Here is a 27,762-nt window from a genome sequence, read left to right on the forward strand (position 1 = left end):
CGCCGCGTGAAGAATTGTGGCAAGGGTGCCCAGGCAGTGGGAACCACGTGTGCAAAGGCCCTGAGGCAGGAGGGTGCTTGAGGAACTGAAAGGAGGCTGGTGAGGCTAGAGGAAAGGGAAGGAGGTGTGAAGGAAGCATGTGACGTAATCAGACAGAAGAGGTCTCAGGGTCAGATCACGCAAGGTCCTACAGAAATAACCAAGAAGGTGAGAGTGCAGTGTGAGCAGCTATGGGAAAAGTGATGAATGAGTGTGCTTGGGGGCGCAGATGAGAGTGACGGTTCAGTGGCATGGCTCTCCTGGGCTGGGACGTCTGTGTGCAAACTGGGACAGGGTGGAAAGAGAGGAAAGTCCCCGCCCCGCCCCCGGGGCTCACCTTTCTGTACACCAGCCCTGTGAGGGCCGCTCGCAGCCTCATCTGCAGCACCTTGAGTCTGTACATGTGCTGCTGCTCGAACAGTGTTTGCAGGCAGGCGGAGAGGAACATCAGCACGGCGAGGAGATAGCCCTTCCAGGCCGGGGTGTTGGGGTCCCCGATAAACTCCAGGAAGAGGCTTGCAGGAGGAGAGGGAGGGAGAAGTTGGTGAGAGAGGGTGCCCATGGCTACTGCCTCTGCCTAAGCCTGCCCAGGTCTGGAGGACCAGACAGTGTGGGAGGGTCTTTTGTTTTTGCAGAAGTGGTTGCAACTATTTCTCCCACTGTCCATGCTCATTTCCAACATGACTTACATCTCCAATCAACAGGCGGAGTTTTTATCCTCACCTGTTATGGCTGAGTTGTGTCCCCCCAAAATGTATATGTTAAGGTCCTAACCCCCAGCGTCTTGGAATATGACCGTGCATTTGACGACAGGGCCCTTAAAGAGGCGATTCAGTTCAAACGAGGCTGTTAGGAGGGGCCTGAATCCAGGACAACTGGTGTCCTTAGAAGAAGAGGAAATCTGGACACACAAGAAGACACCGGCGGTGCGTGTGTTCCGAGGAAGGACCGCGTGAGGATGCAGAGAGAAGGCAGCTGTTTTCAAGGCAAGGAGAGAGGCCTCAGGGGAAACAACTTGATCTTGAACTTCTAGCTTTGGTGATGTGAAGACAAAAATATCTGTTGTTTAAATGGGACCTAATTGAATTTAGAAGCTTTTGTACAGCAAAGGAAGCTAGAAACAAAAATGAAGAGACAACCTCCAGACTGGGGGAAAATATCTGCAAACGATGTGATCAACAAGGGATTCATCTCCAGAATACACAAACAGCCCCCACAGTTCAATATCAACAAAACAAATAACCCAGATAAAAAATGGACAGAAGATCTAAATAGACATTTCTCCAAAGAGGACACACAGAGATGGTCAAAATGCACATGAAAAGATGTTCAGCTTTGCTAATTATTAGAGAAATGCAAATCAAAACTACGATGAAGGATCACTCCACACTGGTTAGACTTTGTTGTTCATTTGCTAAGTCATGTCCAATTCTGTGTGACCCTATGGACTGCACCACGCCAGGCTTCCCTGTCCATCACCATCTCCCGGAGCTTACTCATACTCAAGTCCATTGAGTTGGCGATGCCATTCAACCATCTCATCCTCTGGTCAGAATGGCCATCACCAAAATGTCTACAAACAGTAAATGCTGGAGAGGGTATGAAGAGAAAGAGATCCCTCCTACACTGCTACTGGGAATGTAAATTGGTGTAGCCACTATAGAGAACAGTATGTGAGGGGGTAGGAATGTGAGTGAAAGTTGCTCAGTCAAGTCTGACTATTTGTGGCCCCATGGACTATACAGTCAATAGAATTCTCCAGGCCAGAATACTGGAGTGGGTAGCCTTTCCCTTCTCCAGGGGATCTTCCCAACCCAGGGATCGAACCCAGGTCTCCCACACTGCAGGCGGATTCTTTTCCAGCTGAGCCACAAGGGAAGCCCAAGAATACTGGAGTGGGTAGCCTATCCCTTCTCCAGGGGAAGCGAACAGTACGGAAGTTACTTAAAATAGAACTACCATATGATCCTGCCATCCCACTCTGGGTATATCCAGAGAAAATTATAATTAAAAAAGATGTGTGTGCGTGCGTTCAGTTGCTCAGTCTTGTCTGACTCTTTGAGGCACCATGGACTGTAGCCCAACAGGCTCTTCTGTACATGGAATTTTCCAGGCAAGAATACTGGAGTTGGGTACCATTTCCTACTCCAGGGGATCCTCCCAACCCAGGGATTGAACCCTCATCTCTTGCGTCTCCTGCCTTGGCAGGATGATTCTTTACAGCTAACACCATCCAAAAATATACATGTACCCTAATGTTCATTGCACCATTCACAATAGTTAAGATGTGGAAGCAACCTAGGGTCCATCAACAGACCAACAGATAAAAAATATGGATTCTATTCAGCCATAAAAAGAATGAAATAACGCTATTTGCAGCAACATGGATGGACCTAGAGACTATCACACAGTGAAGTGAGTCAGAGACAAATGTATGATATCACTTATATGCAGAATCTAAAAAAAAATCATACAAATGAAGTTACAAAAGAGTAACAGACTCACACACGTAAAAAACAAACTCAAAGTTACCGAGGGGGAGGGATAAATTAAGAGTTTGGGATTAACAGCTACACACTACCTATTATAAAATGATAATAGCCAACAAGGATCCACTGTACAGAATAGGGAACTATACTCAATAGTTTGTAATAACCTATAAGGGAAAAGAGTCTGCTGAAACGGAATCACTTAACTGTATATTTGAAACACAGCAATATAAATCAACTAAACTTCAATTTTACAAAAAAGAAAAGACAGTAGAAAAGATAAGCACCGGAAAAAGGATTTCTGTTCAAGACACCCAGTCTGTAGCCCTTGGCTACGGCAGCTTGAGCAAAGTAACAGGCCACCCCTTGAATCTGGGCTGAACAACCAGCTTCGGCTTCAAGAGAAAAGGCAGCTCTTGCTTTGTCTTGAGACCCTGCCAGCAGCCCCGTGAATAAGCTGGAAATCAGCCTTTTGAGGGAGACAGATCAGCAGGGGAGAGACGAGCCGTCCCGGCTGGGACCACCTCGGTGACTGCAGACACACGACTGAACCCGCCAAGGAAAGAACCACCCAGCTGAGCCCAGCATGAACTGATGCCCCACACCATCACAAGCTAAGCAAGTGGTTTGAAGCCCCTCGCTTCTGGGGATCTTTGTGGTACAGTGAAAGCAAAGTGATGCAGTCAGGCCAAATTCAATCGTTTTCCCTCCCCAAGGGAAAGGGGAGTCACTTTTTCATTTATTTCTGTTATTCCTCAGCACCCTTTTCATCCACCCTCGGTGCCTTGAGCTCCAGAGGTCTAGGCCGGGGCGGAAGGAGGGTTGAAGGCCCTCCAGGCCCTGGAAGGACACCGTTCAGGGACCACCAGCCTCAACAAGGCACCCAAGGTCTGGACCCACCTGAGGAGCTTGGGCACCGTGAACCTGAAGACGTCACTGACGATGAGGCTGAGGGTCCCCAGGAGGAAGGTGGAGCGGCCCACCTGCCAGATGGCCCGCAGCAGAGGGCCCCGCTTCCCCCGCTGTTGCTGCAAGAGGGTCTCCGTCTCCGGGGCCTCCTTGTTACCTCTTCCTTTCCTTTTAAATGCAGTCGCCTTGGTGTGCCTTAGGGGAGAGAAGACATCAGCTCTGGGCCATTATAATAGACTGAAGGTTTATGTCCCCACCCCTGTCCCGCCCACCACCCAAATTCATGTTGAATCTAATTCCCAGTGTGATAGTATTAGGAGGTGAGACCTTTGGGAGGTGATTAGGTCATGTGGGTGCAGCCCTCATGAATGGCATTAGCGACCTTAAGAAAAAGACGCCCCTTGGGTGTTACCCCATTTCACAGATGAGGAAACTGAGGCTCAGAAGGTAAAGCTGGGGAAGGATACACAGCTGAGAAATGAAAGGGCTGGGATTCAATCCCAACCTTCAGAGCTCTTTTTGATCCCTTAGGCAGCCCACCCCAGCCAGCCCTGAGGTGGTTCAGAACTGGTTGAGGACCCGTTTAGAATCATTGCTGAAGTCTGAGCCTGGCACCCCTGGTCTGAATGAAACCACAGATGGAAGCTCTGGCAGCTGTGATGTCTAGGATCCCAGGCCCTGGGTTGTCAGGGAAAGGTACGGGGGAAGAAGTGACAGGAGGAGGGGGAAGCCCACGGGCCCTTCCAGAGGCAGGCTCTGGCCACAGGGAGAGCCTGGCAGCCATGCAGTTGCCGTGTGGCCTTGGGCAGTCTGCTCCCCTCTCTGTGCCTCTGTGTCCTCGTGCAAAGATGGAGCTGGCCCCCTCCGAGTCCCTTCCAGCTCTGACAGCCTATGAGGTTATCAGAGCTTCAGTGGTGCTGACAGCGGGGACCCAGGGCCAGGCTCTGGGATCAGTCCTTCACGCAGGTGAGCTCATCGACTCCTCTCAACCTCCCTGCCCCCTGGGTGTCACAGGGTCCCCATCTGGCCCCGGAGGAGGCTGAGGCTCTGAGAGGTGGTGATGGGTGCCTGAGGTCACACGTGGAGGACAGAGCAGGGATTTGAGCCTAGAATTTTTTTTGAAGATTTTTTTTTTATGTAGATAATTTTTAAAGTCTTTATTGAATTTGTTACAACACTGTTTCTGTTTCATGTTTTGGTTTCTTGGCTGAGGCACCTGGAATCTTAGCTCCCTGGGCAGGGATTGAACCTGTATCCTCTACATTAGAAGGTGGAAGTCTTAACCACTGGGCCACCAGGGAAGTCCTGAGCCCAGACCTTGACTCATGATTCACACAGAGCCCGCTCCCTCACTCAAAAAGTAAAAAGAAAAAAAACCCCTTGGTGAATGCAGGTACCCAAGCCCTTGCGAATGAAGTCAAGGTCTTGCCCCTCACCCCGTGGTCCAGCTTGTGGTTTAGCTTGGCATCTCTGGTGAGCTGTGGCTTGGCCTCCATCATGAGCTGGGCATGGCCTGCCACTCACATTTGGATATTTGGGTCTTGAATGCCAAAAGGATACTACCTTCTTATAAAGGCCACCCCTGCCCACCCCTGCCCACCGGATGGAATCCTTTCATTCATCACCTTCAGAGCCATGCTGTCTCCAACTCCTTTTCTCATCTGTCTTGTTAAGACTCCAAGTGGGTAGACTAATTGTTTTCTTGCATAAAATCCTTCAACGGTTTAATGAAGAGTCTCCATTTCTAGACACAATCTTGTGTGGCCTGGCCCCCGCCCACTTCCCTACTTCATCCTGGTCCTCTTTCCTGGGCTTGCCCTGGTTTCCCTTCCGCTCCTTGACACATTCACAGCTCACCTGTCTCAGGCCTTGGCACAAACTGCCTGTGATCTAGAATGTCTCTGCCCAGCTCTTTCCAAGGCTTGACTTCCATTTCAGCATCACCTCCTCAAAGACACTTTTCCTGCCGGCTCCAACTGCAGTAGCTCTGTTTCCCGATCCCTGACCCTTATTTTTGTCCCAGCATTGGCTTCAATTTCTAAGTATCCGTCTTCTCCACCAAAAAATCAGCTTTCTGGAACGAGAGGCCTCAGCTGTCTTGCATACGGCTGTATCCCCATCAGTCAAACAGGGTCTGGCTGCCAGGCCCTCAGTCAAGCACCCACGGCCTGGGAATGAACTGACTTCTCCAGATTTCCTTCTGACACTGGACTTAACCCGCTGGTTGCTTTTACTAGAACTGTGCAACTAGTCCCCTGGCCCAGTTCTAACAGAGCCGAGTTTCCAGTTGCCCTGCAGAGCAAATGGCCCAGCCCTCCTCCACGTTAGTGAGTTTAAGGATGAGTGGTGTGCCTGGGCCTCTTTCTTCAGAGAGATGACGTGAGACATCCCCGTTCCCTGGCCCCTCAACATCAGCCTTTATACTCCCAGAGCCCAGCTAACAGGGTGAATACCCCTCCACCACAAGTTGGGCCTCCAGTCCCCTCTCCCCTCTCAAGAATATTCTGAGCATCTCCTCAGGATGAGAAGTTTGAAAGTGATAGTCGCTCAGTCGTGTGAAACTCCACGGACTGTGGCTTGCCAGGCTCCTCTGTCCATGGGATTCTCCAGCAAGAATACTGGGGTGGGTAGCCATTCCCTTCTCTGGGGCATCTTCCTGACCTGGGGATTGAACCCAGGTCTCTTGCATTGCAGGCAGATTCTTTACTACTTGAGTCACCAGGGAAGCCTCCCTCAGGATGAAGGGGAAGGACAAATCTCAACTACAGTCCTAGGACAACTTGGTATTTCTAGCACAAAAGGCTAAAATGAGCCAGTCATTACCACCCTGCTTGCAAAGAAATAAACAAATGTTAGTTTGGTACCTGTCTTGAAGCCTACCCCTACCCCCAGCCTCTGAGGCCAGCAGGAATGCCTTCCAATATTTCTAATTCAGCCATTTTTCTAACCCTGCACTCACATCTCTACCCTGGTCATCCCTGTAGCCCCAAGATGTCGCCTTTCCTTGGCCCTGGCCTGGGGTCAGGATGGATCATAGGCAAAGCTAGCATGGCGTCCACGCAGCGTGCCTCCGTGTCAAACACTGGGAGCTGGTCCTGTGCCGCACACCCACTGGGCTGGGCAACCACTGACCCTTGGGTGGGTGAGCACCAACCGGGGCCACCTCCGCCTCCAGCCCCACCCACAGTGGTACCCAGGTGTGTAGAGTTTTTGCTTATACTTTTTTTTAACCTGTATTTCCCCCAAATCTAGTTCAGCATCTGCATGGAATACATGCTCAGTAAATACTTGGCAAGTGAATGGGAAAAAGCAGAAGGAATGATGTGTGCAAAGGGCCTGCTGCATGATGCTGTTAAAGATTTGTGATCCAAGGAAGGGAGGAAGGGAGGGAAGAAGGAAGGAAGGAAATGATTTGGTTTGGTTGACAGAACCTGGCCTTGGAGCCAGGAAACTGAGGTCCAACTTGCCTGGTCTGTCCCCTTCCCTCTGTGCCTCAGTGTTCCCATCAGTAAAATAGCTGAAGGGATGACCAGGAAAGGAATGCAGGAGACCCGGGTTCGATCCCTGGGTCGGGAAGATCCCCTGGAGGAGGGCATGGCAACCCACTCCCGTATTCTTGCTTGGAGAATTTAGAGGAGCCTGGCGGGCTGTAGCCCCTGGGGTCCCAAAGAGTCAGACATGACTGAGCGACTTAGCACAATAGCAGGATGTTTTTCTCAGCCTGTGCCAGCTGCTCACCCCAGAGCTCTGTCACTGCGTCACCTGCAGGCTCGGGAGTCAGCTTCTCCCTTTCCAGTCAGTCTTACTTTCCATCAGGGAAAGTCTCTAGACTTGATGTGTGTGTTAGTTGCTCAGTCACATCCAACTCTTTGCAACCCCATGGACTGTGGCCCACTAGGCTCCTCTGTCCATGGGATTCTCCAGGCCAGAATACTAGAGAGGGTTGCTATTCCCTCCTCCAGGGGATCTTCCCAACCCCGGGATCAAACCCGGGTCTCCTGCAATGCAGGCAGATTCTTTACTGTCTGAGCCAGCAGGGAAACCACGAGACTTGCCGGCTGGTCTTTGGTGTCTGATCCCAAAGCCATTGCGTGCCAGATCCAAAAATGACCACAGAGCAAGGCAGGGGGTGTGAGGCCAGGGGTAAGCTGGGGGATGTAAAAGGGAGTGGGAGAGACTGGCAAACTGAAGCACATGTGCCCTGTTCCACAGGGCAACCACTTCCAAGATCCACCTTCCCGTGTCATGAGGGCTGTGACCTAGCACTGCCATTCTACTTTAAGAGGCACCCAAATTCCTTCTTTTTGTGACATCACCAACAACTTAAATGTTGGCACCTTACAAAAAAAAAAAAAAAAAAAAGCACAAACCTCAAACACCAGCAAGACACATGCTGGCCAAACACACCTATGACCCTGACTTGGCCTACAGACAAATCGGTCTGTGACCTCTTAAGATGACGTCCTCACCCTTCCCGCAAAGGTTGCAACATATTTTAGAAACAAAACCAAAGTTCTCTCCTGTGTATAAGCAATGAGCTCAGAAAATGCCTGAGCCAGATCTCTGTATAACCCTGCCACTCTGCTTTCTTACTGTCTGTTGTTCACAGATTCTCAAACCATTCTGGAGAATGTTTCTACTGCAGCTCTAATACTGGGTGACTATATTATGCTGGCAGGGGAGGGCAGAGCTGGGACAGGGTGGGCAAGACCTCCAGGGCCCTTCGGGATGAACTCAAAACTCATTTAAGAGTGGAGGGGCAGTACAGCAAGAAATGCGTGAGGAGAGAGCGAGCTGCCGTTTCAATTTGCTCATATTATCCCTTTTGGAAATCATACACCCTTCCTTCTGGGAGCAGCCCCTCCCCTCCCTGTCGCTCTTAAGGGGCAGCCAATCAGCAGGCCTGCCCTCCAGCCACGGGATAGGCCCCTGAGAGGCACATGACTCAGCCAGCCAATCAGAGTCCTTCCTTGAGATTTTTTTTTTTTTTTTTTTTTTTTTTTTTAGGTGGATGGTGGGGAGGAGGGTGTTGAGTTGGCATAGAATGGGACAGGCCTCACGGTGAGACCAGTGTCGGGACAACAGCTGAGCTTAGAGATGGATGGAAAGAATTGAACATCAGGCAAGTTCTGAATCCAGCTACGCCTGAGGCTAAACCCACCTTCTCAGCTATGTCAGCCAGTAGACTCTGTCTCTCTCTGGCTCCTTCTAATGTGTGGGGTTTAGTCATCCGTAACAATTACCACGAAGTCCTAGAGTATGCAAGGGAACCTTGTCAGTCCTGCCACAGAGCTACTTTTGTCTGTGCCCTGAAACATCAAGCTCCAGTGAGGTCAAGCGACCTGTCCAAGGTCATCCACCACTCGACGGCAGGGCTACATTTAACCCAGGCTTAATTATGCCTATTTGAGAACATATTTCTCAGGGACTGTGGCGCTGCCGCCCAGAGTAGGCACGGGGCTGTTCGTGGGACCGAGGGCTTTGCTGACCAGCTTCGGGCTAAGCGCCCACCTTCCACACACTCACCGCGGGGTGGCGCTGCGGTTCCTTGTCCATTCCTTTTCAAGCTGGGAAACCAGTTCTCCCGAGGAGTTTTCGCTCCCAAGTGACCAGAGGTCGTTTGGCCCCAGTGGCCTCCGGTAGCCCTTCCAGACCAACCTGTAAAAGAAGGTTATCACAGCCAGCCCTTCCCGCATCCACCTCTGCAGGATCCTGGTTTGGTAGCTGTGTGATCCCAGGTAAGTTGTTCACCTCTCTGCACCTCCACTGGCCCCTCGGTTCAAGGAAAGCAATTTATCTAACTGCACTAACAGTGGTAGGCGCTTCCCAGTCTACAAAGATCATCTCATTTAATTCTCACATGAGCCTATATGATAGATTACTATCGACCCATTTTACACATGAGGAAGAAAACAGAGGCTCAGAGAGATTAAGTGACTTAACCAAGGGGTAACCTGTAACAGGGGAAATAAGTCTCCCTAGGAGTCATAAGTCCAGAGTCAAAAGCCATTACAGCAGAGGAAACTTGAACTTCTCCCCATTCTCCTCGCTGTTCACTGCTCCAGCCACCTGCACATGCATGTCCCTCTGTTTAAAACTCTTTTTTCCCTGCTACTTCTCACTTGTCCTTCATCTCTGACTTAGACGTGATTTCCTTAAAAGCCCACTTGATGACCCCCACACCTGAGTCCAGGTAGATTCCCCCATTGCAAGATCTCTTAGTTTCCTGAGCTGTTTCTTTCTAATGCTTGCTGCGATTATTACTGTTTACTTTTTGGGGGTCTGATTATTTATTTAGTCTTTCTCTTCCATTAGTGATAAGTTTCATGGAGACAAAGATTCTCCCTCTTCTATCATCAGCTCCTAGCTCATGGCATGTGTGTGCATGGGTGCTAAGTCACTTCAGTTGTGTTCAACTCTTTTGCAACCCCTGGCCTGTAGCCTGCCAGGCTCCCCTGTCCGTGGGATTTTCCAGGCAAGAATGCTGGATTGGGCTGCCATGCCCTTCTCCAGAGAATCTTCCTGACCTGGGGATCAAACCTGCATCTCTTATGTCACCTGCATTGGCAGGCAGGTTCTTTACCACTAGTGGGCTCCGGGCACAAGATCTGTCAAATAAAATCACCACTTTTCAGTGCTGTGACCTTGGGCAAGTCACTGCCCAGCAATGGACCTCAATTTTCTCAACTTAAAATGAGAATGTTTTCTCGCGCTTGGGACTAGTATATAAGATGACTATAGTTGGTACACTGTTGAAGGAGGTCATCGAGAGGATATAATCACTGTTGGACATATGACCTGGACCCGGGCAATCTGAGGCTCCTCCGTCCCCTGTCCTTGGAACGTACGTTCTGCCCACTGTTCCCACATTAGGAGCTACTTTGAGAGTAAGTGTTAGACCACCTGGATGGTGTATGTGTCTATACCCCATTAAGGCTGCTCTGTAAACTACAGGGATTCCAGTGAGATGTACTCAGCTTGCAGGGCCCAAGACAAGCCTCGTATGTAAGATCCCTGGCTTGTTGTTAGCCCTGCCTCCTTCCAGCCTGGAGTGGCTGCCTCTTTCTTCTGTCTCTCCTTGCCTTTGGCCGACTGAGGCCAGTTTTCAAACCAACATGCGTACACAACAAATTAACTTCCCTGGTGGTTAGGAATTTAGGAACCCACCTTCCAAGGCAGAAGATATGAGTTTGATCCCTGGTCAGGGAACTAAGATCCCATATGCCTTGGGGCAACTAAGCCTGCAGGTCATAAAGAAAAGAAATTAACTACTGCAGGCTTCCACAGCAGGAATGTTTTTTTTTCCCCTTTTAGGTCTCTCATCTTTCTTGTGACACCAAGAAGGTCTTGTTTGGAGCTGGTCTTGAGCTCCTTTTTGAGACTTTTCAAGTTCCCTTTTCTAATACAGAGTAAACTCAGGCAAGCAACAGTTTGAATCCAGAAATTATTCATAATATTTGTTTTTCACTGAAACGACTCTTAGCATTCTACGTGGCAAGGGATTCTAGATTTTTGTGATCCTGGTAGTGATAGAAAGTTTCCCTTATAAAAGGTTAGTAGAGAAAGGAGACGGAAATGGTAACCCACTCCAATATTCTTGCCCGGAGAATCTCATGGACAGAGGAGCCTGGTGGGCTACCGTTCATGGGGTCACAAAGAGTCAAACACAACTGAGTGACTAAGCACATACTCACAAAATAGAGAAAGCAAATTAATCTAAAGAAAAAACATTAAGTAGATTGAGTATAAGTGATACCCAAAAGGCAAAACGCTTGAGGAATGGTCCATAAATGCCTGCATTTGGTAAACAGAGGGCTAGATCTTCTTCAGAGACCTTTAGCAAACTTCCAGGCTCTTTTCACCAATTCCATACCCTCGGAGTAGTCTTCACTGTTGTTTAGTCGCTTAGTCATGTCCGACTCTTTGTGACCCCGTGGACTGTAGCCCTCTAGGCTCCTCTTGTCCATGGGATTCTCCAAGCAAGAATACTGGAATGGGTTGCCATTCCCTTCTCCAGGGGATCCTCTCAGTTGAGGGATCGAACCTGTGTTTCCTGAACTGCGGGAAGATTCTTTACCATCTGAGCCACCTGGGAAGCCCTCAGAGTAGTCTATCCTTCATTTATTTAACAACCACTTTATATAAAACTTATTATGGGCCAGATTCTGTTCTAAGTGCTTCAGAAACCTCATTTCATTTAACCTCAAAACCCTGTGAGGTAGATGCTATTATGATCCTAATTTGACAAGTGCAGAGATGGAATCACAGAGAGCTTAAGTAGTTTGCCCAAGGTCACACAGCCAGGAAGTGGTGAAGACAGAATTTAAGTATGATCTGATGGCAGTTTGGTCAAGACAGGGTCCAGGAGGTAGGTACATCCTCCATGCCTGGTGTGCTGACCCTAGAGAAACATCTTCTCCACCAGCCTGGGAGCCTCTAGTGAGTAAAGATTTGGTCTTTTGCCTCCTCACCCTTGGTGCTTAGCAGATAGTAGGTGCTATTAAACACCTACTATGTTGGTGGAAGGACTAGATAGAGATATGATTTTATTGAGTGCCTTCTATATACAAGCACTAGCACTTTACATTTAATGAAGGTAGAGTTGTTCCCATTTTACAGAGGGGAAAACTGAGACTAAATGCTTGTGATGTGGCCAGCTAAAGACAGAGCCAGGACTCCAATCTCACTCCAGTGAGTGAGTGGCAGTGGGATATGGATGGTGGACACACTAAAATCCCAGCACCCAGGCTGGGATGGAGAAAGCCTGACTGATTTTGGTAGGCTTGGGGAAATCTCAGGAAAGAGCTATGGTTACAAATAAGAGCGGCACATGTAGGTGGGTGGGAGCACCCCTACCCCCAGCCCCTTCCCTGCTATTTTACTTACCCAGAAACCCACCAGAACATGGCCTTGGAGGGGAAGGAGGCCCCAGCCTTAGGACATGGATTCTGCAAAGACAAAAGATTTAGAAGTGGGAGGTCTTGGTCTCATACTTCATGGCCAGCATGTGGCAAGCAGAACTAAGGGCAGGGAGACAGAATGAATTGACAACAAGCTTAATACTGAAAACCAGACTGAGATGTCCTGTATACTTAACCACAGTAGATACCAAAGGACTTGGTGCTTCCTAGCAGGCAAGGCAAAAAGGGATTTGGTCACAGGACTGAAAGTGCCTAGGTAAGTACTAACAGTTGCTCAGAACAACTTTGTTAATACTGAGACCAAGAAATTTTCAAAGCAAGGACCATGCATGACACAAACAATGTTTTCAACAATATCCTTCAGTGAATGTGGCAAGGAGGTGAAGAAGAGGTGAGATTTTACTAGCGGCTCCAGGAAGACTGCACAAATTTATACTCTTCAACCAATAGAGCATGAGAATGCTCACTGCACCACATCTTTGCCCTCAGTGTGTGTTAACAATTTTAACTTTTTTCCTGCTACTCATTGGACAAAGCCCTATTACAGTTTTAACTTAATTATTCAAACTGTTGAGCATCTTTTTAGATGATCTCCACTCAACTGTCTTTTTCTCAGAGAATTTTTTCCAGATTTCACAGACTTATTTAGTGTTATCTGCTGTAAACTCTTATGGACCATGAACTTCTCCTGTGGAGCACTTCTATTGGGCAAGTCACTTTAATCCTGAATCTTTATGAGGATGAGTTGTAATTTTCCACACATTTGTGTAGTTGTGTGATTAATGGTTCCCCTATTGGGTGTTGATCACATGAGGACAGAGACATCACTTTTTACCATAGATCCTTAGTACTGAGCTGGAGCACAGAATAGGTTGGCAAACTAGAGCCCCCATGCCAAATCCGGCCCACTGCTTTTCTCTGCGAATAAAGTTTTATTGGAAAACAGCCATGCTCCTTTGTTGACATATAGTCTGTCTGCTTTTTATAAAACCTATATCCATAGCTGCCATACAGAGACCATGTGGCCCACAAAGCCCAGACTATTTTCTATCTTGGACAGAAAGAGTTGGCCAACCCGTGGCATAGAGTCGATATGTAATACACTTTTGGTTGAATGAAAAAAAAAAAATTAAAGGCCTGTGCTTTAATTTAACTTCCTTCCATCACTTGTTGGGCACTGAGGACCTGAAGAGGAACAGGGACAAGTAAGGGATTGGTTGGAGACGTGGTGACTTACAGCCTGCGGGGGCCTTTTTGGGAAAAGCGGGGCTTGATCAGCAAGGCAAGACAGTGCAAACTGCGCCATCACCAGAGACAAGTACAGGTAGGCTGTCAGGTGACGGAAGGGGTCGCTCTGGAAATCCTGCGGGAGAGAGAGCAGAAGTCGCGCTGAGTCGGGGCTTAGGAGGAGCAGAGACTGGGAAGGGGAGAAGGGGTGGAGGCGGAACGGGGCTTCTGATGCTGGGAGCAGTGCCCAGGCTGGGGGCTGGAGTCACCAGCTTTGAAAGTCAGAGCCCCCAGCCTTCCTGGCCTTGAAAACACCTGGCTTACACAGATTCTGTCCAGACAAAGGGCAGGCAGGGTCCGTGCCTTTCGTTAGGCGACACTGGCCTTAGCCACCAGGACACAAATTGGACACGTCATCGTCGTCTTTCTCCCGGGGCAACAAAGGAGCCCCGCCCCCCAATCTCCCATCCCACTCCCCCGGCCAGTGTTCTCTGGTTTAAGAAGGGAGCTGATTCATGTCAATGTATGGCAAAAACCACTACAATATGTAAAGCAATTAGCCTCCAACTAATAAAAATAAATGAAAAAGAAAAAGAAGGGAGCCGGTTTCAGGGAGCATTCACTCTGCCTCAGGCACACGCTGGAGTCTTTACAAACACTGTCTGGTCAAGTCCCTCCCCACCCCGCCCCAGCTGGGGTTTACTTGCTCTGTTACTCACTGGGAAACCAAGGCTCAGAGAAGCAACAGCACCTTGTTCAAGGTCACACAAATGATCTGCTCCAGATCACGGGCTTTTGCCGCTCTGCCATGATTGCTTTTGCATCCCCTGCCCTTTCTGGCCAGAGCACCCTAACTTTTCCCCCCATGTTCAGGTATGAGGTTTATGTAGAGCTGATTCCATCCCAGGGAGTGGGGGGGGGGGGGGGCAGGCAGATGATGGAGGCCTGACCAGTGAGCACGTTCTAGTCCCTGGCTACTGTGCCTGGGCTCGGAGTGGACACAGGACCTACACTGGACCAACGAGAGCTGGAACCATTGGGAGATCTTCCAGGCTTGCTATATTTGTGGAACGAAAGCCTGGAATAATTGGGGCTCCCCTTGCCATCCCGTTGGAGAATGAAGCCAAGAGGGAGAGCCAAGGGACAGACAGAAATGGAGCTCCAGCTGTGTTCTCTGAATGTCTGGGCCAGCTACGCCTACTAGCAGGTCCCGGGTATGTGAGCTAATAGATGCCCCTGGACTTTTTCCCCTTAAGCCAGTGTGAACTGAGTTTTTATGTTTTTAAACAAGAGCCTAAGTTTCACATCACGATTTCTCGATTGGATTTTTTACTTCTCTGTTTTTGGTTTGGTTTTGGGGGGCAGATAGTAGACAATTTGATAGTGCAGCTACATTACTCCCCATAGTGTCATTTTTACTGTCGTTTCTGTTGGAAAGTTTGTCCTGAATTTGGGAGAGATGGACTTTGGCTCTGCAGTCCCGAGAGGAAGTCGTTCACTTCTCTAAACCTTAGGTTTCCTCATCTTTTAAAATGGGATCATTGAGATCTTCACTGAATTCATGAGCTTGCCATAGGGCCTTGCACACAGAGCTCCAGAGCATATATGGTCCCAATATTATTCTTTCTGTGCTGTGTTCCAAACAGCTAACTGGTAAGTCAATTGTGGGAAGCTACCCTCTCATAAATCAGTGATGGCCTGGGGGCTATTCCCATTAGTTACAAAAGTTGCTTTGTTAAAAATTTGTCCTTAAGGACAGAAAGTGTTTCTCTGCCTTCTTCTTTCAGGAGCTGGAGGGAGTAACTATATGAAATGATGACCTGCAGACTCTGATCAGTTCCCTGATCAGTTTCCTGATCATAGGCTTGGGTGAGCATGCCAGCCATGCAAGTGGTTTTCAACTGGGGGCGACTTTGCCCCCTTATCAGGAGACGTGTCCTACCATTATCAGGAGACGTGTCAGGTTGCCGTAATGGGGTGGTACTATTGGCATCCAGTGGGTGGAGACCAGGGATGCTATTCAACATCCCACAACACACGGGACAGCTCCTCCCCGCCCCCACCCAAAAGAGAAGTAGGTAAAGGGTGCTGAGGTTGTAAAATCCTGGTCGAGGTTATAGATTTTTCTCTTTGCAGATCATGCCCCCTAATGTGGAAATACAGGTGAGTGTGCAAAGTGAGTGTGTAAATACAGATGCATGAGAGCACAGGTGAGGGTGGAGAATGAGGGGAGACATGCAACGTGGAGTCAGAATGAACACAGGTGTGTGCTGGAGGAGGTCATCCAGAGGACGTGACCCCTGGCTGACCTGTGAGCTGGACCCAGAGGCTCCTCACCCCCACTCACCACCCCTGTCCTTGAAGTGTGCATTCTGGCCACACTGTTCCTGCACTAGGAACTACTTCAAGGATGCCACCTTGAAAGAGCAATGTGTTGATGAGATCCACTGGATAGTACATATGACTGAACCCTGTTAAAACTCCTATAAACTGTTAAGTTTCTGGCGGGCAGGTGCAGAGATCAATGTATTTTGCAGCAGCCAAGACAGGCATCGCATACAAGTTCCCTTGCTTATGAAAATCATCACCTACCAACTGCAGTGGCGGCCTGTTTCTTTGGTCTCTCTTGGCCCTCCGGGTCTGGGGTTGGTTTCTAACCTCACCGGGGAACCCCTGAGGTTTTGAATCAACAGTGTGTCGGTGCCCATGCAATGTGTATATAGGTGTGTGGGGGGGTATGAGTGTGGGACATTGTGCACAAGTCCTGTACTGAAGCTTGAAAGCACAGACACAACTGGGTGGCAGCAAGTGTGAGTGCAGGCGAGTGTGTGTGCGTGTGTGTGTGTGATGTGTTGGAGTCTGTGGTTGTGTGATACATGAATGAAAAAAAAGTGAAGTGAAAAGTGTTAGTTGCTCACTGGTGTCCAGCGCTTTGCGACCCCATGGACTGTAGCCCACCAGGCTCTTCTGTCCATGGGATTCTCCAGGCAAGAATACTGGAGTGGGTTGCCATTTCCTTCTCCAAGGGACCTTCCCAACCCAGGGATTGAACCTAGGTCTCCTGCATTGCAGGCAGATTCTTGACCATCTGACCCACCAGGGAAGCCCAGTGGGTGAATGGGGGCATACAAGTGTGTGCAAATGAAGTGTGTGACTTGAGCGTGTAAGACAATAAGAATTTGTGTTGATAAAAAGGTATGGGGTGATGAGAGCTTCTATGTGAAATGCCTGTGTGTGTTGCTTGAGTATCAGGGCTTGTGGAGTGTGTTTCTCTACAGAGAGAATAAGCCGTGGTGGAAGCAGGAGGAGGATGGATGGGACCCAGGGCCTGAAACCACCATACTGGTTCCCGGGTGGCCCAGGCCCCCACTTACCCCTTGCGAGGCCTGCTGGGTAGCGCTGGTGGCTGGGAAGAGAAAGCAGAGTAGCCAGTACCCGAAGAGCACCCCAGACGCCTGGATGCCCTTCTTCCTCTCGGCATGGATCAGGAACACGGCGAAGCTCTGGACAAGAGGGTCGGGTGGGAGGTGGGCTGGTGGTGGGGGAGGCTGGGGGAGGAGAGGGTCAGGAGGGAGCGCCTTCTGCCCCCCACCTCCACCAAGGCAGGAAAAGCTGCAGCCAGGAGCCAGCCAGCAGGTCTGGGGCGTGACTCACCATTGTGGTGAGCCACACGGTGGGGTGTATGAGGAACTCGAGGGCCTGGGGCATTCCCTGCTGGATTCTCCAAAGAGTCACAGACACGCTGGAGATGCACAGGATTACCAGGGCGAACCCAAACACCTGGGGAAACGGGCCGGGATAAGGCTGGTGGGGGAAAGAAAGATGGCCAACTGGCCAGGGACTCCACGTCCAACTGGACAGTGGCCCCGGATGGGGCACTGTGATGTACCAGCGTGACCACTGAATAGGGCAGACGTGAAAGAAAACAGCTGTAAGGTGTGATGCAGCTCAAGCTTGACCTGTAACTGTCACATAAATAATGCACCCTACAAATAACATCAGTGGTTTCCAACACACCAGTGGTGCTCCCACGATGCACAGGAGGATGCATTCCTTCGGGGATGAAGGAGCCACATGAAAAGCTATCGACTCTCCAGGTGAAAAATTATACCCTCTTTAAGTCCCTTTCCATCCCTACTGTTAAATCAAGGAGGAACTGTCTGTTGGGACTGATACGTTTCCAGGCCTTCTTTGACCGAGCTGCCATCGGTCAAATCAGTCTCTCTTTTGGACAAGAGACATCAAGAAGGGGAGAAAGCACGCACAGGCAGACCTGGGAGCCTCGGAGAAACCACCGAACGTGTCAGTCAGTCTCAAGCAGGAGTCAAAACTACCACCTGCGGTCTGCCTTTGGCCTCTTGCCTGTTGTATCACCTCGGAACTAAGAGTGGGTTTCCCACTGTTCACTCCCTGAACAAAACTTTACAAAGCCTAATATGCCATGATGTGAAATTTATATGAAATGCAAATTTCTGTAACTGTAAATAAAGTTTTACTGAAACACAGTGATGTCTACTTGTTTACTGTTTGCTGTCTATGGCTGCTTTACTGAGGCAAGAGCAGAACTGAGTAGTTGAGGCAGAGACCACATGATCTTTGGAATCTCAGACAAGTACTGATACTCTCTGGCCCTTTAAGGAAGAGTGTGCTGACCCTGGAGAGGTGGTTGGCAAGAAGTCAAACATTTACAAGGTAGTGTGGGAATAAATGAACCATGGAGGGCATGCTCCTAGAGGTTTGGAGAAGAGGAGAAGGAGCAGAGACGCTCACATTTGGAATGCCAGTGTTTTTCTAACACTGGACAACAACGACGCACCAATTTTAAGGACTGTTCTTTAGTACCACAGGTGGGGGGGGGGCACAAAAATCAATGCCTAAGTGTTAACATTTAAAAGGTGCATCCTGGTGTGGCTCTAAAATCACCGTGTGCATCTCAGGAGTGTACACTGCACACTTTGGGGAATGCCAGGCTAAATGGCCATCAACTTGTCTGGGTGTGTGGGTGTCTGTGGGTGTGTTTGTGATATACTGTTTTTATTATCTGCGATGGTTGGCCTGAGAGCGTCTATGCCACTGAGTTTCCCTCTGCAGCCTCTGGGGTATTGTTCTATTTGATTAACAGGGTCCCATGTGTCCACTTTGGGGTCTCTGCCTAATTCCAGCCTGCTCCCCCACCCCCTGACCATTGTCTGATTACAGGCTCCCAGAGGAAGGGGCTACCATCTTGGCCTTGAAGAGGCGGGACATTTGGATGTAGCCCTTGTCATGGCGGTGGATGTAGAGGAGGTGGATGGGGCCAAGGACCCAGAGGTACATGGGGGGCACCCAGACCCCTGCCGTTTTCAGGAAGCACAGGCTCAGCAGGCGGGCAGCGGCAGGCTCGGGCTCCGTCTGGTTCCAGACCTGAGGGAACACCAGGGTGACTCTTATGATGGTACAATGCAGGGGTCCCAAACTCACCACTTGGGGGACCAGGCAACTCTTTGGACCCCCAATATTTACATGGAAAATGTGCTAAGCACTTTTTGTTGTTGTTCGGTCACTGAGTCACGTGAAACTCTGTGCAACCCCATGGACTGCAGTACGCCAGGCTTCTCTGTCCTTCACTATCTCCCAGAGTTAGCTCAAACTCGTGTCCACTGAGTCGGTGATGCCATGCAACCATCTCATCCTCTGTTGTCCCTAGAGTACTTCATAATTGAGTAACTCCAGTGACCTCACCCAACTGGACAGGGATTTGAGCCAAGGCAGTCGGGTCCCAGAATCTAGGACACCTGGGGTCCGTGATGAGTGCTGGGCACAGACTTAAAACCACTCTGTTGTCGTTGTTTGGCCGCTAAGTCGTGTCTGACTTTGAGACCCCATGGACTGTAGCCCGCCAGGCTCCTCTGTCCATGGGATTCTCCAGGCAAGAATTCTGGAGTGGATAGCCATTCCCTTCTCCAGCGGATCTTCCCAACCCAGGGATTTAACTCATGTCTCCTGCATTGGCAGGCGGATTCTTTACCATTGAGCCACCAGGCAAGCCCTATAACCACTCTAGGAGGTAGGTATTACTGTTCCCATTTCACAGACCAGCAAACTCACAAGCTGGGAAGGGAACAGCTTCTTTTAGGCCCACACAAATAGGAAAGGACAGAGCTGACTCCACGCTGGCCTGGCTAACCCCGAAGCTTGTTCTACCAGAGGTCACCATCTGTACTTCTTTCGTCAGATCTGCGGCTGGCCTTTCCTAACCCGAGAAGTGTGAATGTGAATTTCAGAAGACACAGTTGCTTTAATTCTCTCGCTCCTGCACCACTGACACCCTCCCACTAGAGTCCTTTGCTGAGGCAAGATCCAGAGACGTGGGGAGTCCTGTAGCTGGGGGGTCTAGAGGCCCCTTTAACAGGGTTGGTCTCTTTGGGGAACAGCTTGGTTAAGGAGAGCGGCCAGTCCTGCTGTTAGTCTGGCAGGTCTGTTACCCTGCCGGGGGTCCGCCTCTCCCCTGGATCGCAGTCCGAGAGAGATCTGTCCAAGAGATCTCTCGAGCCAGCCGGAGAAGGAGAGTGCAGCGGGGTGGGGATACTCACCCCCGGGCCCGCGCAGGGCTCGCCTGGCCCGGCCATCGGGCGCCGTCCGTCTGTTCGTCTGTCTGTCGGACTGTCGGTGGGTCCCTGGACGGCTTCCTCGGCCGCGTTCCGGCCGGGGGAAGGGGCGGAGATTCGAGCTCGCGGCTGGCGAGGCCGGGGGCAAGGTCCGGCCGGGCGGCGGGGGTGGGGCGCGGAGGGGTGAAGCGAGGCGAGGTGGCGGGGCGCTCAGGGCGGCCCCCCGGGGCGGCGAGGGACGGGGTCCCGGAGCCCCAGAGAGTGCGGTGATGTCTGCATATCATCCCCTCTCCCCCTGGCGCAAGTGTCATCCCGAACTTCCCGAAATCTGTGGATCAAGCAATTCCAGGAATTTATCTAGATAAACGAACCCGACAGGTGTGCACAGCTCCAGCGACCTGCGGAATGGGGGATGGGAGGACCCTGGGTCAAGGTTGGAGCCTCAGCCCCCTCAGTGAGACCGACCCTGTCTGCCTCTAGGATGGTGGGAAGATTTTAAGATTACTAATAAAACGTCTAGCAGAGTGTTCGGCACACTGTAAATGTCCAATCAGAGTTAACTTTTATTAGCATTCGTAGTATTATTTCCTCCCTAGGTTACTGAGAAGTATTGCAAAGTGCCATTGAAGAAGTAGGTTTAATACGGAAATATGGTTACTGAATGCTAAGCGAGAAAATAAAAGATTATAATACAAAATAGTTTACGATATGTGTGCAAAGAAAAAAAATAGTATATGCCTAACTTAGGGAAAGTGGGAAATGAAGTCATTTACCTTTTTCTTTTGGGTCTTAAAGCAAGGTGTACTCCTAGTCACACGTTCTTTTGGGAAATGACTGTTAACATATATGTATAGACAAAAAGATGGCAATGCACTAAAGCAGTGGTCATGGGACTCCTAATTTTCTTTTCTTTTCCTTTCCTTTCCCTTTTCTATTTTCTATCCTTTGCAATGACCATATATTCTCTTTCAAGACAGAAATAAAAGACTCAGCTTTTTCAGACAGACAAGAACAGGTGCTCAGTTTGAGTGAAGAATTCCAATCCTTTGCACTCTCCAGGCTGCACTGCTACTTCGGTGCCTTATCTTTCTCTTGCCTTTTTCAGGGCCTCCACAGCACGGGTTCCCTGGTCTTTTCTCCCCTTTCTTTCCTGAGATTCCCCAACCCTCTTCTGGGGCCCCGGCAGTATGCTTTCAGCTGTCTTCCTGCCTGGGTCTTCTGGAAGAGCAGGGACACAAAAACTCAATAATTTTTCTTGAAGCTGAGTGTGGCAGGTCTGCTGTTTATATTCCGATCATCTTTGTTTATTTGAGGCAGTTTTGGTGAAGGCTGATGGAAATTGTGGGGCGACTTGAGCCCCCCCTCCCCAAATCCCCATTACAACTGACGTTGCCACAGTCCTAGTGCTTTATTTCTTTGTATATATGAAGATGAATTTGAGCGAAATGATGAAGGTTTGAGGGGGGATGGTCAGGAAGGCAAGAAGCACACAGAGGAAATCAGCCAGGTGAACCAAGAACAGAACTCAGATATCCCAGAGCCAAATTTTCAGCTCTCTAAACAGCACATGATGAGGGCTGAGCCCTGATGGTGGTGGTTTAGTCGCTAAGTCATGTCCGACTATTGCAACCCCATGGATTGTAGCCCGTCAGGCTCCTCTGTCCATGGGATTTCTCTGGCAAGAATACTGGAGTGGGTTGCCATTTCCTTCTCTAAGGGATCTTTCTGACCCAACGATAGAACCCAGGTCTCCTGCATTGCAGGCAGATACTTTATTGACTGAACAGGCAGGGAAGCCCCCAACCCTAGATAAATCCCCGTCCCCCTCTGGACCTTGGTTTCTCATCTGTAAAGTAAGATGATTCCATAGGTCAAGCACTTCCTGAGTGATGACTTTCAGTCCCCTGGTGGTTTGCTAAGACAAACCAGGGAATTATGTTAGGAAACATAAATGGAAACATTTGTTTTAATTGTAATGATAAATAGTGAACCACCAAAAAATAAACAATTACTTAAATGGTTTCTCTTTATAATCAAGCAGTTGAGAGTCTCACTGTATTTGGAATGAGAATGAAGAATGAGAGAAATCAGATGTGCTTATGGCTGAGATCCTCTAGTGGATGTATCCTTCCATTGTAGCCACTGTGTAGTTTAAAATCATTGTGATTCATATTGTGTAGTGCTTGGGTCTTAACCATAGTGGCAGATTTCAGTGGGAAATCTCTTTATTTCATCATTTAGGATCAAGGTATAAAAACTATCAAAATAAAAGCTCTTGATTTTCTTAAGGAGTGAAATGGAAGAATTTCAAACATCTGGTTGGAAGAGCAGTTTTTGTCTATTTTGATATGGTGACTACATTATGGTATACATTCAGTCTTGAGACAAAATATAATATGCTGATTTATGAGCTGATTTTCAGACAGATGCTTTCAGATGATTTTCATGCATCGCCTCACAGAGCTGGTTCAAAGTAAGTCAAACTGCATGCATCTCTTGCTTCCTGGGGAAAAACCCTCAAAGTTTGTTTCTATAAAAATGTTACTAGAGGTGGGATTAAATAAAATTTAAATATCTTTAAATATTATGCTGAGCTTAAACGACATGTTTTGCTTTAAAAAAAAAAAAAAGCTAATTGATCATTTATCATGGAAAGTTACACCAATCGACACAAATCCCTAAAAGGGGTTTGAGATTATACATCACTTGTGAAACTTTCGGGTCAAATAGATTCGGGAAATTTGTTGGATACTTCGATCAATAGTCTCTCGTCATTTCCAGTTTCAGTGCTATTGAATTCCACAGTAAGGGATTTGGAATTCCAAATTCCTAATTCCAAACTAGGAAACTACGAAATTCAACTTTGCAGTTTATGCGTGTACACCCGCACCTTGCAACTGCACCTGCCAGACGGTGCGCGGAGTCCTCCTGGCCTCCAGAGGGCACCAATGGCCTCCTTATTGCTGAGCTTGCACCGTAGTTATTTTGGCTGTGGGCACGGCCGTGGGGGCGGGACGCGCATGCGCAGTCGCGACGGGGGTGGGGACTGGGCTGTCAGTTGCCCGCAGAGGAGGAAGCCGGCGGCAGCGTGCCGTGTGAGGGGCGGGACCCGGAGGCCTGCGGAGGTTCAGGGTGCAGAGGCCCGGCCATGCGGGGGCGCCGGGCTATGGGGCCACCCGGGCTGGCGGTGGTGGCCGCCACCGTTCTGCTGCTGCTGCTGAGCGGGGTAGAGCCGGCGCGCGGCTCCGAGGACATCGTGGTGGGTTGCGGGGGCTTCGTCAAGTCGGACGTGGAGATCAACTACTCGCTCATTGAGGTGAGTGCCCGCCCCGCGGCCCGGAGCTCGGTGTGTGACCCGGGGCCAGGCGCACAGCCTCGCTGAGCCGCGGTGGCCTCTTCTCCCAGGCGGTTGCCACCAGCCCTCCCCGCAACTCCCCGCATTCTGGGAGCCCTTTCCTCTTCAGAGGCGCTGCTTTTTGCGGGCCCACCGCTGGTCTCCCCAGTAGCGCTGGAGTGGGGTTCTTCTTATCTTTGGGTCAGCTACGGGGTGGGGGGGGGGGGGGGCGGAGCTCTGAAGGTGTGTGCATATGGGTGTGAAGGACATTTCTGGTGACGATGATAATGCTTTATAACTTTTGTTAGGTCACACAAAACTAAGGATCCTCCAGATCGAGACCCCAGATACTTCAGAAGGCAAACTCCAGATCCCCACAATGCAGGCCCCAGGTCTCTTAAAACGCAGTCTCAGCAGAACGCAGACCCCAGACCCTCAAACCCGCAGAACCCAGACCTGCTGAAATTCAGATTTCCTGAAACATATATTCCAGAACCTAGAGACCACAAGTCTTAACCCCCACAACACTGAGTTCCCCCCAAATTCTAATCTACCATTCCTCCTACCCTCTGGTAAGCTTTAAAAGAGCATGAATTCTCATCTCAGAGATCATGACCCAGTTACTGTCTATTGGCATCTCTGGGGCTGGGAAACTATTTTTAATTTCCTTGGTTCCCCCATTGGGACCCCTTTCCTCCCATAATGAAGAGTTGTCAGCGCCCTGATTGCTGAGTAGTTATTGGAATTACACAAGAGATTTCTGTAGAAGTCTTTTTATTAAGTTGCAAAGCTCTCTTCAGTTAGATAGTTATTATCCCAGTGGAATTATGACCCATAAAGCTTTTGTGAAGATGAAGGTAGATAGATGGAGGAGGGCATAGAAAATTACTTGCAGGACAGATAGGAAGGGACCCCAGGGAGGGCTGGCCTCTATTTTAGGAGGGTAGTTACTGATGATGAGTCAAAAGAAGGGAATTTGAGAGAGAGAAAAGAAAGACGCTGGAAGATGCCAAAGAGGGAGTGGGGACCAAGACCCCAAAGGCAGTCTGCCTGAGTAGCTGGAGGGCTGCGGTGAAGAGTTGAACCAGCGTGTTCATACAAAGCAGGTTCCTGGGAATTGGGGGAGGGATCGGAAATAGATTCTACAGCTCTTTGACTTAGCCTTGCTCCAGGTCCCAATTTTTGTTCCTGTAGCATGGTGTTGGGAGAGAGACTGCAGAGCCCAGCATTGTATACTTCCCGAAGAAGTTACTCATCACCTCCAAGACCCCTGTATCTATGGCTTCTCCATCATTTTTGGTCTTAAGAAGTCAGGCATTTAAAAAAAAAAAAAAAAAAAAAAAGTCAGGCATGGGACTTCCTTGGAGGTCTGATGGTTAAGAGTTCACCTTTCAATGCAGGGGGTTCAACCCCTGGTCAGGGAACTAAGATCCCACACACCCAGTGGGAGATAAATAACCAGAACATAAATAGCAGAAGCAATATTGTAACAAATTCAATAATGACTTTAAAAATGGTCCACATTAAAAAAAAAAAAAAAAATATATATATATATATATATATATATATATATATATATATAAAGAAGTCAAGTGTTTAATGAATCTACCCACTGGCAGTGGCAAGGCTTCTGGGATCTCTGGGGGCCATGCCACCTCCTGGGCTGTGGGCACAGGGCATTCCAGAAGCTGTCTTGAAAAGCTTTGCAACTTGCAGCTTCCTGGGGCTTCAGGAGAAAAGTGTAGAGCGCTAGGGACACTCCCACCCTGAACACTTAATAGTGACTGTGAGGGTGGAGGGCAGGTTTTGTGACCTAGCATGAAGTATGTCCCCTGAGCCCTAGGGCTGCCTGTCCAGATGGCCTGAGAAATTCATTCTTTCTTCACTTCTGATTGTGAAATCTAGTGTTTCACACACATAATGTATCCTGTCATTCTGTGTCCTGACCTGTGCTTTACAGAATAAATGTAAATAAGATATTTTACAGTCATTTCTGGGTTGTGTTTTCTGTGTCCCAGTAAAACTACCTCAATCCTCTCCATCCTTCTTCCCTTCTGGGTATTTTCCCATCATATTCAGTTAGTAACTGTTGCTTGAGCCCCAGCGTGTTCTGAAGCCTTGTCCCTGGTGGGTACCACAGTTTAATGAACAGAGCAGAAAAAGTACCTAAAAAAGAAAAACTGTATTGATTGCTAATTGTTTAACAGTTAGGAGGTTTCACATTAAAAACTGCATTCCTGATTTCTCTGGAAAGCCAGCTAATCTTTGGGCTGCAAATCTTGGCTTTGGTTAAGTAGCAGTCCTGTCCCCTTTGAGATGAATGCCCATTGATAGGACTTCCCTGGCCCCTCTGGACAGGTGGATCTTCAGTCCCTGCTTTAAGTGCATGCATCTGAATTTCTTTCTGGCCTGTGAATAAGGTTGGGTATTTATGGAGTACTTACACTACATAAGGCCCTGGCCCAGGCACCATGAAGTGTCAGCCGAGGTCACTGCCCACGGCGAGCCTGCAGTCTGCACATCATTTCCCAGTGTTCCTTTCCTAAGCACACACGTTGTGAATTTGGTGGTTTCCACATTGTCTTAGCTGGTATGGCTGGGTTCTGTCATTTTCGTGTCATAGTCACAGATTATTAACATTGAAAGTCTTTAGATGGATGTTACTCCAAGTATTAATATTTTGGGGTTCATTATACAGATCTCTGGCCCTCACCTTAGACCTTCTGTTTTAGAAACAGAAGTGGAGTTCAGGAATTGCATTTTTTTAAGGTACTTAAAAAAAAGAAAATGAAGTATGGTTGATTTACAGCGTTGTGTTTAGTCCCTGGTGTACAGCAGAGTGATTCAGTTTTACATGTAATACATTCTTTTTCATATTCTTTTTCATTGAGGTTTACTGCAGGATATTGAATATAGTTCCTTGTGCTATTCAACAGTACCTTGTTTTTTATCCATCCTATACATACAGTAGCTTGCTTCTGGTAGTCCCAAATTTCCAATCCAACCCTCCCCAGGAATTGCATTTTAACAAGCCTCTTACTAACAGCAAAATTGGTTTTAGACCCCAAAACAACGTAGAGACAGACACTAAAATACACTGAAAACCATTGAGAAGTACAACTTTTAAGGCTAGTTTCTAACCTGAAAAATAACAAATCCCATTACTTGGGATACTTGGTCTTATTTCCCTCTGTCTATAATGCCCATTGTTAGCAGCTTCGTATAGTAGGTCCTCAGCAAATGCCTTTTGACTGAATCCATTCAGGTTCATTGTACATAGCTAATTCTCAACGGTGATATCATGACTTCTCTTTCCTTTCTAGATAAAGCTGTACACCAAACATGGGACTTTGAAATACCAGACAGACTGTGCCCCTAACAATGGTTACTTTATGATCCCCTTGTATGATAAGGTAAGCGGAGAGAGCACGTTAGTGGTTTATGGTGGGAGGTTGTCAGTGTGGCCCACGGGGAGAGTGGCTTTCCCACGGGAGCAAATACACCTCTGTTTTGTAAGTTATAAGTGGAATATGGCAATTCTGGCCAAACGGTGAGGGTGACGGCTTATATTACTGGCTTGGTTGAATAGCAGTGATTCTCAATGTCTCCAGGGATACTTGGCAACGTCTAGAGACATTTTGGTGGTTACAACCGTGAGGGAGAGTGGTTCATTATCTCCTGCTTGGAGGCCAAGAATGGGGCTAAACAGGCTGCCAGGCTGTGCAGGTCAGGGAAAATGTCAGTGGTTCCAAGTCTGAGAAACCCGGACTTAATAGAACTTCCTATTACTACTTGCAAGCGGGTTAAAACATTGTTAAAAAGTATTATACAGGGCTTCCCTGCCAGTGGAGGGGATGCAGGTTTGATCCCTCTTCCCGAAGGATCCCACGTGCCACGGGGCAGCTAAGCTCGTGTGCCACGACTACTGAGCCTGTGCTCTGCAATGGGAGAGGTCACCGGAGTGAGAACATTGGGCACTGGGGGAGGAGCCCCTGCTTGCTGCAACTAGAGCAAGCCCACGCACAGCAGTGAAGACCCAGCACAGCCAGGAAACAGACAGACAAACGGATAATTTTTAAAAAGTATTATGCAAGTAATATGTGCATTCATGAGTATTGTGGGGGGGGAAATCAAAGTTTTTTTAGAAGTATATGAAGTAGATTTTATCTTCTGTCCCCAAGTCCCCTCTCCCTCTGTAGTGATGACTTCTGATAAAAGTTTCGGTGTGTATGCTAGCAGATGGCTTTCTCAGTATT

The 27,762-nt window shown here is 48.8% G+C and overlaps 2 protein-coding genes across 4 annotated transcripts in view; one reads left to right on the forward strand and one right to left on the reverse strand.

Annotated features, from left to right (window-relative positions):
* ABCC6 (ATP binding cassette subfamily C member 6) overlaps positions 1-20,273 on the reverse strand; it is a 66,779-nt gene extending 46,506 nt beyond the window's left edge. For all 3 annotated transcript variants that reach the window (XM_065924408.1, XM_065924407.1, XM_065924406.1), the window contains exons 1-9: positions 20,158-20,273; positions 18,806-18,988; positions 17,240-17,365; positions 16,960-17,088; positions 13,596-13,721; positions 12,324-12,385; positions 8,964-9,095; positions 3,429-3,632; positions 377-554 (exon numbers count right to left, since the gene is read on the reverse strand). In XM_065924408.1, coding sequence (XP_065780480.1) covers positions 377-554; positions 3,429-3,632; positions 8,964-9,095; positions 12,324-12,385; positions 13,596-13,721; positions 16,960-17,088; positions 17,240-17,365; positions 18,806-18,988; positions 20,158-20,193 — 1,176 coding nt within the window. In that variant the 5' untranslated portion in view covers positions 20,194-20,273. The remainder of the gene's footprint in view (positions 1-376; positions 555-3,428; positions 3,633-8,963; positions 9,096-12,323; positions 12,386-13,595; positions 13,722-16,959; positions 17,089-17,239; positions 17,366-18,805; positions 18,989-20,157) is intronic.
* A 2,956-nt stretch (positions 20,274-23,229) lies between these two features.
* Positions 23,230-27,762, forward strand: part of LOC136160563 (BOS complex subunit NOMO1) — a 54,731-nt gene continuing 50,198 nt past the window's right edge. Inside the window, exons 1-2 of the mRNA XM_065924409.1 lie at positions 23,230-23,488; positions 26,830-26,919. Coding sequence (XP_065780481.1) covers positions 23,321-23,488; positions 26,830-26,919 — 258 coding nt within the window. The 5' untranslated portion in view covers positions 23,230-23,320. The remainder of the gene's footprint in view (positions 23,489-26,829; positions 26,920-27,762) is intronic.

The sequence above is a fragment of the Muntiacus reevesi genome, chromosome 2 (assembly GCF_963930625.1).
Source record: "Muntiacus reevesi chromosome 2, mMunRee1.1, whole genome shotgun sequence".
Lineage (NCBI taxonomy): Eukaryota > Metazoa > Chordata > Mammalia > Artiodactyla > Cervidae > Muntiacus > Muntiacus reevesi.